Raw genomic sequence first — 12,908 nt, forward strand, 5'->3', positions numbered from 1 at the left:
TCTTAGCTGTTGCTTATGATGTTAGGTTAGTGGCGTATTGGTTGTATTGCGCGCTACAAAGGATGTTTAGTGGTAAGTGTAATCCGTAAGGATTTTTGCGGTTCGATCATCAACGTTCGGATTGTTGACTTTAGGTTGAGACTTGGTCGCTTTTAGCGTTGTCCTTGGTGAAGGTACGCTAAGGAATTGATATCTCGGTACGAGATTGGTTGAGTTTTTCCCGATATGGGGAAAAGAGCAGGTTTTAGTGCTCGGATGGTGGTTTTGTTAAATCGCGGGTGACGATTTAGTTGTTAAAGGTGATTCATTGGGAAGGATTGCCTAATAAAGTCGGATTGGAACATATGTTGAGGACCTTTGAGTGTAGTTCCGGATGGTTAAGTGACGAGGATCACGAGGACGTGATCGAGTTTAAGTGGGGGAGAGTTGTAAGACCCAAATATTTATGGTACATAATGTATTTATGGTGTACGATGCGTGTATGAGGTGTACGAAGCATGTACGTGTTGCTTTCTCGAACGTCGAAGGAAACTGGACGTTGTCTGAAGTGACAAGGTGTGTACGTATCTTTTCAACCCCAAATAAAGTTTGTGTTGATGTTTCAAAGCCTTACCATTAGAAAGAAAATCTTATTACGTTTCCAACGATATTTGATTCATCGAAAACGAAGCTACGGTCAAAAAGTTATGGCCAAAACAAGTTACTGAAAACTGACCTGAAGGTTGGACCGGCGCTCCACCTTATGGAGCGGCGCTCCGATTGCGTCTGATGCAATTTTCAGCATTTTTAAAGGTTTTAAATGAGGGGTACTTTGGTCTTTTCACTTGGGGTCGGTTTGGGGTCATCAAAACTGATCCATTGATCATTTTGGATCACATTTCACTCATCAAACACTCTCATCAAACCCTAGAGTGAGAAACCCATTTTAAGTGAGAGAAAGCTCCATTTGAAGAAGAAGTTTGATTCGGGTCAAGTCTCAAGTATTAAAGTTGTTCTACTCGTCAACGGCATCATTTTAGCGGTATTGGTAAGTTCTAACTTCGAATTTCATTGTTTGATTTGATGTTCAAAGTTAGGGTTTGAACTTGATTTGTAGAGAAACCCATTTAAACTCTTGAAGTGAGTTTATTGATACTAGTAATCGGGTTTATTGTTATTGTTGGTGGATTTTGAGTTGGTTAATGATTTAACCATGTTTATGTCTTGTAATTGAGAGTAAACACTATGATTAGTGATTATGGAAGTATTGAAACTCTTTTGGGTGTGTTTGGTTGACTAATTTTGACTAGAGTCAAAATTAGGGTTTGGTGATGATTATGACCCAATTGTCGATTTAATAAGGTTTATAAACTTAAAATGGATTAAGTTAAAGCATAGAACCGAGTTAAATATGTTTTGGTGTCAAAACTTGCTAATGGCGCGAGGTTGACTTCTTATGGGTCAAAATTAGGGTTTATGGGCGATTTTGAGAATGATAAGTGTTTAACACTTGTGTTTGGGTTTAATTGGCATCTTAGGACCATTCTCACTTGTGTTAGTGATTATTGGTTAGTTTGGGCGCGGTTTGAGCTTGGAAGTGCAATCGGGTCGATATTGCACTAGGTGTCAATATGGGTTGGTTTGTAATCCACCCTAATTGTGTTGTTTATTATTATGATAATGGATTAGGTACGTTCATTGACGGGTCAACGGATTTGGCTTGTTTTCATGAAGACTTCAAGGTGAGTGGAATAATTATACATGTATGTATATAATTTATTTGCTTGTGCGCAATGTGCACAATAGCCGGGTTTTGGGGCACATCGATGCGACGATAGTCGTTTGGACACCTTTGGGAATAGTGACACAATACCCGGATTTTGTGCGCTACATGTGACTTAAGATTTGGGGACCCAATATATTTATTATAATGCTATTATTTTGACAATGAGCCATATAGCCGTTTTATCCACATTTGATAATTATGCACATAGCCGTGTTTGTGCATATGGTGGCGAGTAATAGTCGTGTTTTACTCCCACGTTGTTGTCCGTATTAATTGTGCACATAGCAGTGTTTGTGCACACGAATGTGAGTAATAGCCGTGTTTTACTCACACATTGATCAAGTGATGCCATAGCCGTTTTTGGAACACTTGGGGGTGATGCCATAGCCGTTTTTGGAACACCTCGGGGGTTAGCATACCATAGACGTGTTTGGGCGCTAACGGTTGTTATGAACATCGATGACTTGTTTCGCGAAGTCATTCCCTTGCGAAGAGTTGGTTAACCATGGATTATAGTTGTTGTGTAGCATTTAATTATTATTATGACTATTATGCTAATGGTGTTGCTAGTTGTACGATTATGATGCTACTAGCTTTGTTACGAGATGATATACGAGATTATGCTAAGGTTTATGCTAGTTGTACGTTTGATGTTACTAGCTTGTGCGAATTGATATACGAGGTAATTATGGTGCGTTTGATGTTACTAGCTTTTACGCTTGTTAAACGAGTTCATTGTGGTAAGATTGATTATGCTAGTTTCTTACGCTTTGACATGCGGGATTAATGTGTGGTTTGGGTAAGGGAGTGCAAGTAGGTAAATTATATATGTACGTGTGTAACTATTGCACTCACTAAGCATTAGCTTACCCTCTCGTTGTTTACATTTTTAAAGATTTGCTTGGATGCGGTGGCTCGGGTAAGCGTGGGAACTAGTGGCTCGCGTAGTTGCTTTAGAAGGCTTGCTTTTGGATTATTTAGGATTGGGTAGCGTATCCTCAATCGCCATGCTCGACTTCATTTTGTATTAAAAGTCATATGGTCGAAACTTGTATTTTGTACTTAAAGGGTAATTTGGGTCGATGTGGGCCCCGCCTCGTAAAACTTATTTTATGAATGGAACGTGTTAGTTTTTCATATATGAATGTGTTGTGAAAAGCGTTTTGCCTAAATACGTTGGAAAGTGGTCAAACATTTTCATGTTTTTCACTTTTTGGGACAGCAGCCTGTCCAGGCCTTTTTGCGCGCCGCGCAGAAGGCTGGCGCGCCGCGGCAATAGCTGCACAATGATTTTTTTTTTATTTTATATATTTTAAGCGGGTTCGATTGCGGTTTGGTTTGGGTTGTTACAGATGAAAACTCGATGATTCTATGGTTTAAAGAAACTCCTAGAAAGGTTTGCACTAAAAAGCTCGAATCTTGATATATTTATTCTTAAAGTGCAAAAGTTGTGGATATTTGAGCCTTTCTAGGGAGTATGTTTGTTTGTTGGTTTGATTGATTATTTTGAAGAAGTGAAGATGTTTTAGTCTAGGCTTGAATTGTGATTGATTTTGAGATGCTTGAAGAAATGTAGTGTAGGCTTGAATTTGATTGATTATTTGAGTTTAGTTTGTTGAAGATGTGAAGAAGATTGTGGTTTGTGAAAGCTTGAATTTGAAGATTATTGAAATGACTTGAAGACAATTCCTTGAAAGTCAAACTTGGTCAAAGTCTTGGAAGTCATAGTTTTAAAACTAGAAGAATTGATGATTGAAATTATTTTTGTTTGAAGATTGTTGAATGCTTAACGATTGGCAAGAATCATTGAGGTAATTCATTGAAGTTTTTCAAGTATTTTTTAGATTGTGCTTGAAGGATTGAAAGTTAAAAAGACCATACTTGAAATTGCAAGTTTGTATTAGTCAAAGTTGGTCATCATTGTGAAGATATGGTTAAGTTTAGGCTTGTTTGAGGACAAGCAAGGTTCAAGTGTGGGGGATTTGATATTGCTCAAAATATACATATTTATCTTCGCAATATCTCCCTACTTTCGTGGCATTTCGATACGGGTTGTGATGATTAGTGAGTGGTTTGTGGTATTTAGTCGTTACTGGACAAAAGTGGTCTAAAAGTTCATATTTATGCTAAGGAACAACCCTTGGGTCAAAGGAATGAACCTAGTGAAGTTTTAGAGTAAAAATGAAGTTCCAGGGTCAAAAGCGGCGCTCCTATGTGCTAAAACGATAGTTAAAAAGATGAGTAGCCAAAAACGCCGCTCCTGCCCAAAAGCGCCGCTCCCAGCTCCTAAAAGCGCCGCTCCTGTACAAAAGTGCCGCTCCTAGCTCCTAAAAGCGCCACTCCTGACGCTGATTCAGCTAAAAAATTCAGCCGACCTATAAAAGCATATTTGGGGTTTTTGAGTGGGGAGAGCTGCAATTGGGGTCCGAAATGGAACTCTAAAAGTGTCCATTTCATGATTCTACGAAGATCGAGGCTCAATTGAAGATCCAAGTTGAAGACTCATGAAAGTATAAGCTAGATCTCCATCATCCATTCCATTTCTTGTAATTTCCTTTCTATTTTAAAGTCAAAGATACCAAATGATAAACCAACACTTGACTATTAAAGACACCTTGAGTGAACCTATCACAATCTTTTCGAAAACACACTTGATAAACTCAACATAGTGCCAAACCAGTCGGTGGTCCAACCTACGGTCGACCGTGGATCGACCGCATAAGCTCTGATCAAAATGTGCTTTCGCAACTTTAAGATCAGGCGTGGTTTGACACTTTTAGATGTTGAATCTTTTTAATTTGGTTATAAAATTAGTTTTACATTGTCTATTGGCAAGATCTAAACATAAGATGCACGTATTTGATCAAAACAATCACCTTTCAAGATAAGTAGCAAACAACCGTATCACGTAAGATGCACGTAAGGTGTTTGATGAAATGTCCGAAAGAAAACATTGATTATGACATCAGGTAGGAGCAAGAGGCAACTTGCGTCCCTGGAAAACAAGGTCGCAAGAGGCACCTTGCATCTTTGCATCCACTGGAAATGCACCTTGTGTGGGCAAATTGTTAACTTTTATTTTTAATGAGTTATGAGTTAAAAAAGTGAGAAAAAATGAGCATTTTAGTAATAAACCCCAAAAATTCGGGTTCATTTTACTGGTTTAGTTCCAAAGTTCCAATACGGGTCTGTTTTAGAAAGTCTTAGGACCTTATCTTTTACTAGCATCTTGCTTCCCTCCCCAAATTCTCTGCATGTGAATGTATGTAAAGTATATATAAATATATCATATATTGCTATCAATCAACACAATATAGAGTTAATAATTGATAAAGTTGATGAAGAAAAGTAAAAAGCAAACACAGTATTATTTCTTGTTTCACGGATTCATTTTTAACAAAAATATAATATAAGTAACACTAAACTGAGTAATTGATTAATAATACAAGATATCACGGATAGAAATGAAAAAGTGATCCAATCTTTCAATTAAGCACAGTGTTTTCAATTATAATATAATTTAAGATATAAACGTGTGGTAATGTTAGTCGTCGTTTACTATTGGTTTTATAAATCAATTAATAATTCATATTCACATCATTCTTGTCGTAGTCCAAAAGAATTAAATTTAATATTCATTTTCATAGTGTAACAAAATTTAATTTAGTGTGAGTACAAAGGGAAAAGCTGACTATATTTTGAGAAGTAAGTGAAAATGAACATTACGAATAATTAAATTAATATAAAGAAACAACTAATGTAGAGGCCCATTACATTAGTTAAAAAAACATTGTTGTTCTTCATTAGTAGGAACTTAAACTTTTTAAAACAAATCCTACCCTCATGCGAAGAAACATAAATAATAATAAGTAAAAAAAATGTATTTCAATAATATATGTCGTAAAAATATCTAACATATATTCATATACATATAATATTCTTAAATTGTTGTTCGTGAATCGTCAGGAAAGGTCAATGGGTAAATGAATGTGTAAACTAGTTCAAAAAGTTTTAAGACTCAACATAATAGGTTTGCTTATCATGTCGGACACATTCTATCCTGTAATTAGTTTATTAATGCGAAATTTTCTGGGTCATCACAATGATGATGTAAGATTTTACGCCAAGAACGAAGTAGTGGAGATTGCACAAGTACCCGTTTGATAACCAATGATGACGATGAGGATGAAGATGATGAGAAGGGTAAGGATGAATGCGAGGATAGTGAAGACAATGAAGATTATGAGGATGATGAATTTGATGAAGGTGATGAAAGTGATGAGGAAGATGACGAATTAATTGAAACTTTACCAACACCCAATGCTTTTAAAGTCTATGATAATCCACTCGGGGTTAGTGAAGATGTTAGTGATGATGATAGTGATGAGGATAACGATGATGAGGTTGAGAATATCATACCGAAAACTTTCAATGTGTATAACAATCCTTTCGGGTATGGTATATATGATTTTAAGGAGGTTTTGCAACCCGAGGTTGATGATTCGTGTTTGTGTGAGTCGAGTAAGAAAGCGAACCTCGTGTTCAAAATCGTGTTTAGAAGAGAGTCAATTGTTGACTCTTGGGTTGGTTCAATCTTCTTCATGCTAATGAAGAAGATTCTCTTAGATTTCATATACACCACCCGAGGGGTTAATGATTGGCTCACTCTCTTGATTCGTGGAACTTTTTTCACCGATTTCACATGTCGTCCGATAAAGTGTGGGGGAAAACCACCTCGATAAGGAATGTTGAGAAAACGGGGACGAGTCAAGATAAAGACTCGTTAATCAAAATCAAGAAAGAAGTTTGGCAATGCGGATATGTTAAGAGAATTTCATGCAATTTGACGAATACTTGTGGTCTAAAAGTTCATATTTATGCTAAGGAACAACCCTTGGGTCAAAGGAATGAACCTAGTGAAGTTTTAGAGTGAAAACGAAGTTTCAGGGTCATAAGCGGCGCTCCTAAGGTCAAAAGCGGCGCTCCTATGTGCTAAAACGAGAGTTAAAAAGATCAGCAGCCAAAAACGCCGCTCCCGCCCAAAAGCGCCGCTCCCAGCTCCTAAAAGCGCCGCTCCTGTACAAAAGTGATGCTCCTAGCTCCTAAAAGCGCCGCTCCTGACGCTGATTCAACTAAAAAATTCAGCCGACCTATAAAAGCATATTTGGGGTTTTTGAGTGGGGAGAGCTGCAATTGGGGTCCGAAATGGAACTCTAAAAGGGTCCATTTCATGATTCTACGAAGATCAAGGCTCAATTGAAGATCCAAGTTGAAGACCCATGAAAGTATAAGCCAGATCTCCATCATCCATTCCATTTCTTGTAATTTCCTTTATATTTTAAAGTCAAAGATACCAAATGATAAACCAACACTTGGCTATTAAAGACACCTTGAGTGAACCTATCACGATCTTTTCGAAAACACACTTGATAAACTCAACATAGTGCCAAACCAGTCGGTGGTCGAACCTACGGTCGACCGTGGATCGACCGCATAAGCTCTGATCAAAATGTGCTTTCGCAACTTTAAGATCAGGCGTGGTTTGACACTTTTAGATGTTGAATCTTTTTAATTTGGTTATAAAATTAGTTTTACATTGTCTATTGGCAAGATCTAAACATATGATGCACGTATTTGATCAAAACAATCACCTTTCAAGATAAGTAGCAAAAAACCGTATCATGTAAGATGCACGTAAGGTGTTTGATGAAATGTCCGAAAGAAAACATTGATTATGACATCAGGTAGGAGCAAGAGGCAACTTGCGTCCCCGGGAAACAAGGTCGCAAGAGGCACCTTGCGTCTTTGCATCCACTGGAAATGCACATTGCGTGGGCAAATTGCCCACTTTTATTTTTAATGAGGTATGAGTAAAAAAATTGAGTAAAAAATGAGCATTTTAGTAATAAACCCCAAAAATTCGAGTTCATTTTACTAGTTTAGTTCCAAAGTTCCAATACGGGTCTGTTTTAGAGTCTTAGGACCTTATCTTTTACTAGCATCTTGCTTCCCTCCCCAAATTCTTTAACCCCCACGTCTCGAAATTAGGTCAAACCTGCAAAAGATGGCGTCACTATTGGCGGCTCGTCTAGCTCAAAACTCACTACGTCTATCAATATCTTCTAGATCGGCTTCTCTTATCCACCGTCGTGGTCTCGCCAGCGTCTCCGGTAAATTATCTATCTATCTATCTATCTATCTATCTATCTATCTATCTATCTATCTATCTATCTATCTATCTATCTATCTATTCGTATTAATTAATTTGTGTCGTGATTATTGTATATTTTGTTTTGTGCCACTACCCGAAATGATATTTGGCTTGACGTGTTTAATTGCATTGCAGATCTACATGGACGTAAAAAGGTTGAAAATCCAAACAGTCCATCTCGATTGAAGGAAGAACACGTTAGTTTTCATCTTTAGTTTATTCTTCTAAACTTTGTGTTCATTTCAACTTTGTATTTTTTTAGGGTTTGGGTTTCAAATTGATCAATATTGCATTGCAGATTGATTTTTCTATGATATTGTATATATACAGTTAACATTTATCTGGTGAATGTTATTGATTTTGGATATAATAGTCATTAATTAGTGTTATAACTCACAAAAAAAAAAAAAAAATTAATATTTAAAAGATGAATGCTCAAAGATCTAATTTCCAGACTGTTAACAAGGAGTGCTTTGTAATATTCGCTGTAAAAATAGACATAAGAAGCGGACAGTCTATTTGATCTCATTTGCATTACAATTACTGTAACCGTCCAGGGTTTATAATCTGTCACTTTTTGTCAGTTTTTTTCCCAATTTAAAAGCTTGGTGGCCGAAGTATTGTTTTTGGCTCTATTTCGTTGTTTATGCTATCTAACTAGCTATCTATTTAGTTATCTAATCTAATTTGTTTGGTTGATATTCTAGGAGGTTATTTATATCTGTATCGACACTTCTAAATGGATGTTGCGCTTACCTCGTTGTTATCAACTTCAAGTTAATTCTGTTCGATCGTATTGCCGAGCCAAACTCACGGTCTTTTCCTCTTTTACTTTCGTTTAACAACTAATTGTGTTGGTATATGTATATGTATACGTATACGTATACGCATACGCAGGCACATAGGTATAGGTATACGTATAGGTGTATATGTGTGTGTGTGCGCGTGCGTGCATGTGTGCGGGTTTTAATTTGTTTAGCTAACTAAACAATAAAAGTGATGGAAGGATGTAAAGTCGCGAGGCGTTATCATCCCAGAAGATGACATGTCAGCCTTAATGAACAAGATTTATAATATTGTGTGTACACACACACACACACACATACAGGGGGTTAATCAAGAGGGAAGGGGGAAGTAAAAGATTATATACATATAATGTTATTTTCTATTTTTAAGTAAATAAAGGGATAAGTAAAGATGTATGTCTAAATCAAACAAAATTTAGGGTTTGGGTCATTAGGGTTTTAGGGGTTTATATAGTGCAATCCACGAAGATAATTGTCGTTTAATTAAAAGAATACCGTTATATGTTTGATTGTATGCTCAAATAGAAGAGAGACCTAATTAATTCCATCCGGATCCATTGATATACAAATTTCAGTATCTCTGTCTGTTCTAATGTTTATTTTTTTATTATTAATTGTTTTTCTTTTTCATTCAGGTTAACAAATTGTGTTATTGTTGTGTTGTTGACCTATCACCAATTGTCGGAATTGTTTTTCTTACAGTCTAATCCGAGGAATGAAATAGGCATATTTGTAATGGGTAATACAATAAAAGTAAGGAGGAGGATTGATCCTACTAGTGATCTTGATATACTCATGCGTCGCCTTCTATGTTAGCTTCTTACTCTTGTTTTTTTTTCTTTTTATTATAATGTTGTATCTTTGTAGGGTACGATCATTATTCTATTCAGTTTCACCTTGTTTCTCAGGTCCTTCAGCTGCAGGTGGTGATGAGTTGAACTTTCGAGATGGGATCACTTCTTGCTGGGATAAACTAGATCATTATCCGAGTAACCCAAAAAGGATCGTTTTCTTTACTGGAGGGTATGTTTGTATATACTTTTTGGTTTATGCTTTAAATGTTTCACTTTTCTACTTTTATCTACACTACACTACACTAGTGTGTAACTATGTATGTTATGTTTGCTCTTGCGTGACAGTCCTATAGATTTCGAACTTGAAGAAGCGGAGTGGTATGGAGGAAGGTTAAAACAAGACGGTATAGCTGTTGATGTTGTCAATTTTTTTCTAGACGAACAATTTGCTCTTTGGAAGTTAGCGCTTGAGACATTTGTTGCTTCTGCTAATGATAATAACAACAGCCTCATTAAGCACATTCCAGCTGATTCTCTTACACCAGTTCGTAACGTCCTATCCAGGTTTTTATCAACATATATTGCTTTATATATTTATATATTTGATTGATATTACTATACTATCGTGCGTGCAGTTTGGTTGAAAGGGAAATAGGGAATAATGAAGAATATAAGCTGAAGAATGAAGCTATTGCACTTGAGGCGTATTTGAAGTACGGGAAATGGACAGTGGCGCTTCCAGGATATTTTGAAAAGAAAATAATGAATGAGAAGAATAAGAATTTAAGCTAAAGAATGAAGAATGAAGCTACTGCACATGATGGCATATTTGAAGCACGGGTTGTGGAGCTTGTTTTGGAAATTTTGATTTTGGTCTGTTTGGTGTATGATTCCGTCTTATAGTCACTCCTTTGCATAATTATCGTTATCTTTGACTTTTTGTTGGATTTGAAATATAATACTCCGTAACAAACTGTCTAATTTGCCCTTAATTAAATATTATGTTAATGTTAATTAAATGAGGTGGTTCTCTTGAGTAATTAGTAAATTATTTAGTCATATTGAATATTATATTTTCCTTAATATAATGGGGGTTTAACTGGAACATAAGTGGAAAATTTCAACTATTAACTAGTAATATGATCAATTTGGGTTATAATTTTGATATCGTTTGGTTTATGTTTTATTATTTGTGTCATCCTAACAAGGTTTTTATCAACATATATTGCTTTTGCTTATCAGTATATATATTTCTTTTGATTAACTCTATGTCCAGTGAGTTTGCACTTTTAGTTCCCTTTTCGGTGTCAGCAAATTCTTTCCACCGTTTTGCTTGGATTGAAAATTATGGGAGTACCAGTTACTTGTGCTTCGAAAGTCATTGCCGAGTTGTTTGGTGACATTGTAGCTATTGCTGACGCCTCTTCTTCTTTGGGTAATGTTCGGTCCCTTTTCGCGTTTATTAAATTGGTGAATGCGAGAACATATACATGATTCGGTTGAAGTTGATTTGGAAGGTGACGAGTCGGTTGGTTTGAGATGTAATACATGGGTGTCCTAGGTCTTGGATACCAAGGTCATGAATCGTGTCTTTAATGATGTGTTCGACAAGAACTTGATGGAGTCAACATGCGGTTTGTTTTGGCTTCGAGTTCGATATATTAATGTGATATGTTATCTTTTAGGTATGCTATGACAGAACAGCGAAGAATTTTATATGCTTGCACTTTGTCTGTGGTCTGATGCACTATTTAATCTCTCTTGTAATCTCTCTTTATTTTGCTATCTGTTGCAACGAAGTTTTGTTGGTTATAAACATGTCAAGACATGATACAACAACAACAAAATCCAATACCATATATGTGGTGTATGGGAGATGTGAGATGTAGACAATCCTTCTCCTATCTTTGAATAAAGAGAAATCATTTCTCCACCCAGAGTGATACACTCCAAAAAGTAGAGAAAGTCATCCCTCTCTCGCTTCGACGGATAGAGAGATTGCTTCCGAATGGACCTCCGGCCAATAAGTAGGAAAATTTTTTTATAAAAAAATTAAAATAAAAAATTAAACATGAGACGCCATGAAAATGGTAGGATCAAATTTTTATGGGTTTTAAATCCTGCACATTCAATTTAGGCTCTAAGCGGCAATCAAGTCGCCAATAACTCGACGCTTGATGTTGACTCAATCAATAGAGCCTATTGGCTATATATTAGATAAAGATTGTACATGTAAAGATGCTAGTTTGTGCATTTTAGTGCTTTTACATAGATTTGGTTGTCAGACTGGTTTGGGTTGACAACGAACTTTGACTTTTTATTCATTGAAAAACTATGGTCATCTTTTTGTTGTCATTGTAATCCAGGGGTTGTGGGAGTCTTCTAATGTCTAGAAGTTGCTCTGATTAAAATGGGTATTATTGTGTTCTTGTTCGATTAGTAAAGTCTGTTTAGGTTATTAGCAATTAGCAGGTTGGATGGGTTGAACAATGGGGTAAAATGGTAGGTCAAATTAGGTTGACTTAACAACTAAATTATTGCAAAACTAATTAAAATTTCAGGTATTGATTGATGTCATTATATATGCATCTCATTTAATAAGCCATTGGCATACAATTAAATCAAAGGTATGTTAGTATAAAGTGTACATTTAACTAAAATACTAATCTAGTTTTACAAAACACCCGGTACCATATCTCGCGCTCAGGAGGCTCGATTACCCGAGATTGTACCCTCTATGGGGAGTCAATGTACTCATTCATATGAGAGTTTCCTCGTTTATCAAAAAAAAAAAAAAAACACACACACACACACACACAAACAATCAAACAAAAAAAGCGAGGTTTTTAAACATGTTAGATATAACCATTATGAAATGATTTGTTCAGTGAACTTTTCTACATGAAATATCCTTCCCAAACATGTCTTGGTAATGCAATTGAAAAATAAAATTCAAGTATCAAATAGGACCAAAAATACCAACAAAAAGTGTGTATTTCGTTCATCTAGCTTACTACATTTATATTTTTTATTATCTAAAAGACAAAACACTATTTTACTATTCATCAATAGTAACCAGTGTTATTTCCGTCATTTCACCTTTTTTTTTTGTCTCCAACGATAAAAGAAGCAACTTTCGTAAAAGAACTAACCCTTCAATGTTACCAAAAGATGTCGAAAAAAATTCTTTTTTATAAAAAAATCAACTACCTTTTTTTTTTCCTCAACGATAAAAGAGGCAACTTTCATAAAAGGAACAACCCTTCAATGCTACCAAAAGATGTCGAAAAACATTTTTTACAAAATAGATCAACTAACTTTAAAAAAAAAAG

General features: G+C 35.8%; 1 protein-coding gene across 3 annotated transcripts; it reads left to right on the top strand.

The window, feature by feature from the left end:
• Positions 1 to 7,731: 7,731 nt before the first annotated feature.
• On the top strand, positions 7,732 to 10,550 carry LOC139885795 (26S proteasome non-ATPase regulatory subunit 4 homolog). Of its 3 annotated transcripts, none has more exons than XM_071869549.1 (7): positions 7,732 to 7,935; positions 8,112 to 8,173; positions 8,684 to 8,791; positions 9,485 to 9,593; positions 9,673 to 9,805; positions 9,922 to 10,120; positions 10,212 to 10,353. In XM_071869549.1, the coding sequence occupies exons 1-7, from the start codon at positions 7,830 to 7,832 to the stop codon at positions 10,218 to 10,220; spliced, it is 726 nt and encodes a 241-aa protein (XP_071725650.1). In that variant the 5' UTR covers positions 7,732 to 7,829; the 3' UTR covers positions 10,221 to 10,353. The 3 variants fall into 3 exon arrangements, with proteins under 3 accessions (XP_071725650.1, XP_071725648.1, XP_071725649.1); XM_071869547.1 differs by having other exon boundaries at positions 7,735 to 7,935; positions 9,922 to 10,140; positions 10,212 to 10,550; XM_071869548.1 differs by having other exon boundaries at positions 7,738 to 7,935; positions 9,691 to 9,805; positions 9,922 to 10,140; positions 10,212 to 10,550.
• Positions 10,551 to 12,908: the final 2,358 nt, after the last annotated feature.

The sequence above is a fragment of the Rutidosis leptorrhynchoides genome, chromosome 1 (genome assembly GCF_046630445.1).
Source record: "Rutidosis leptorrhynchoides isolate AG116_Rl617_1_P2 chromosome 1, CSIRO_AGI_Rlap_v1, whole genome shotgun sequence".
Taxonomy (NCBI): Eukaryota; Viridiplantae; Streptophyta; class Magnoliopsida; order Asterales; family Asteraceae; genus Rutidosis; species Rutidosis leptorrhynchoides.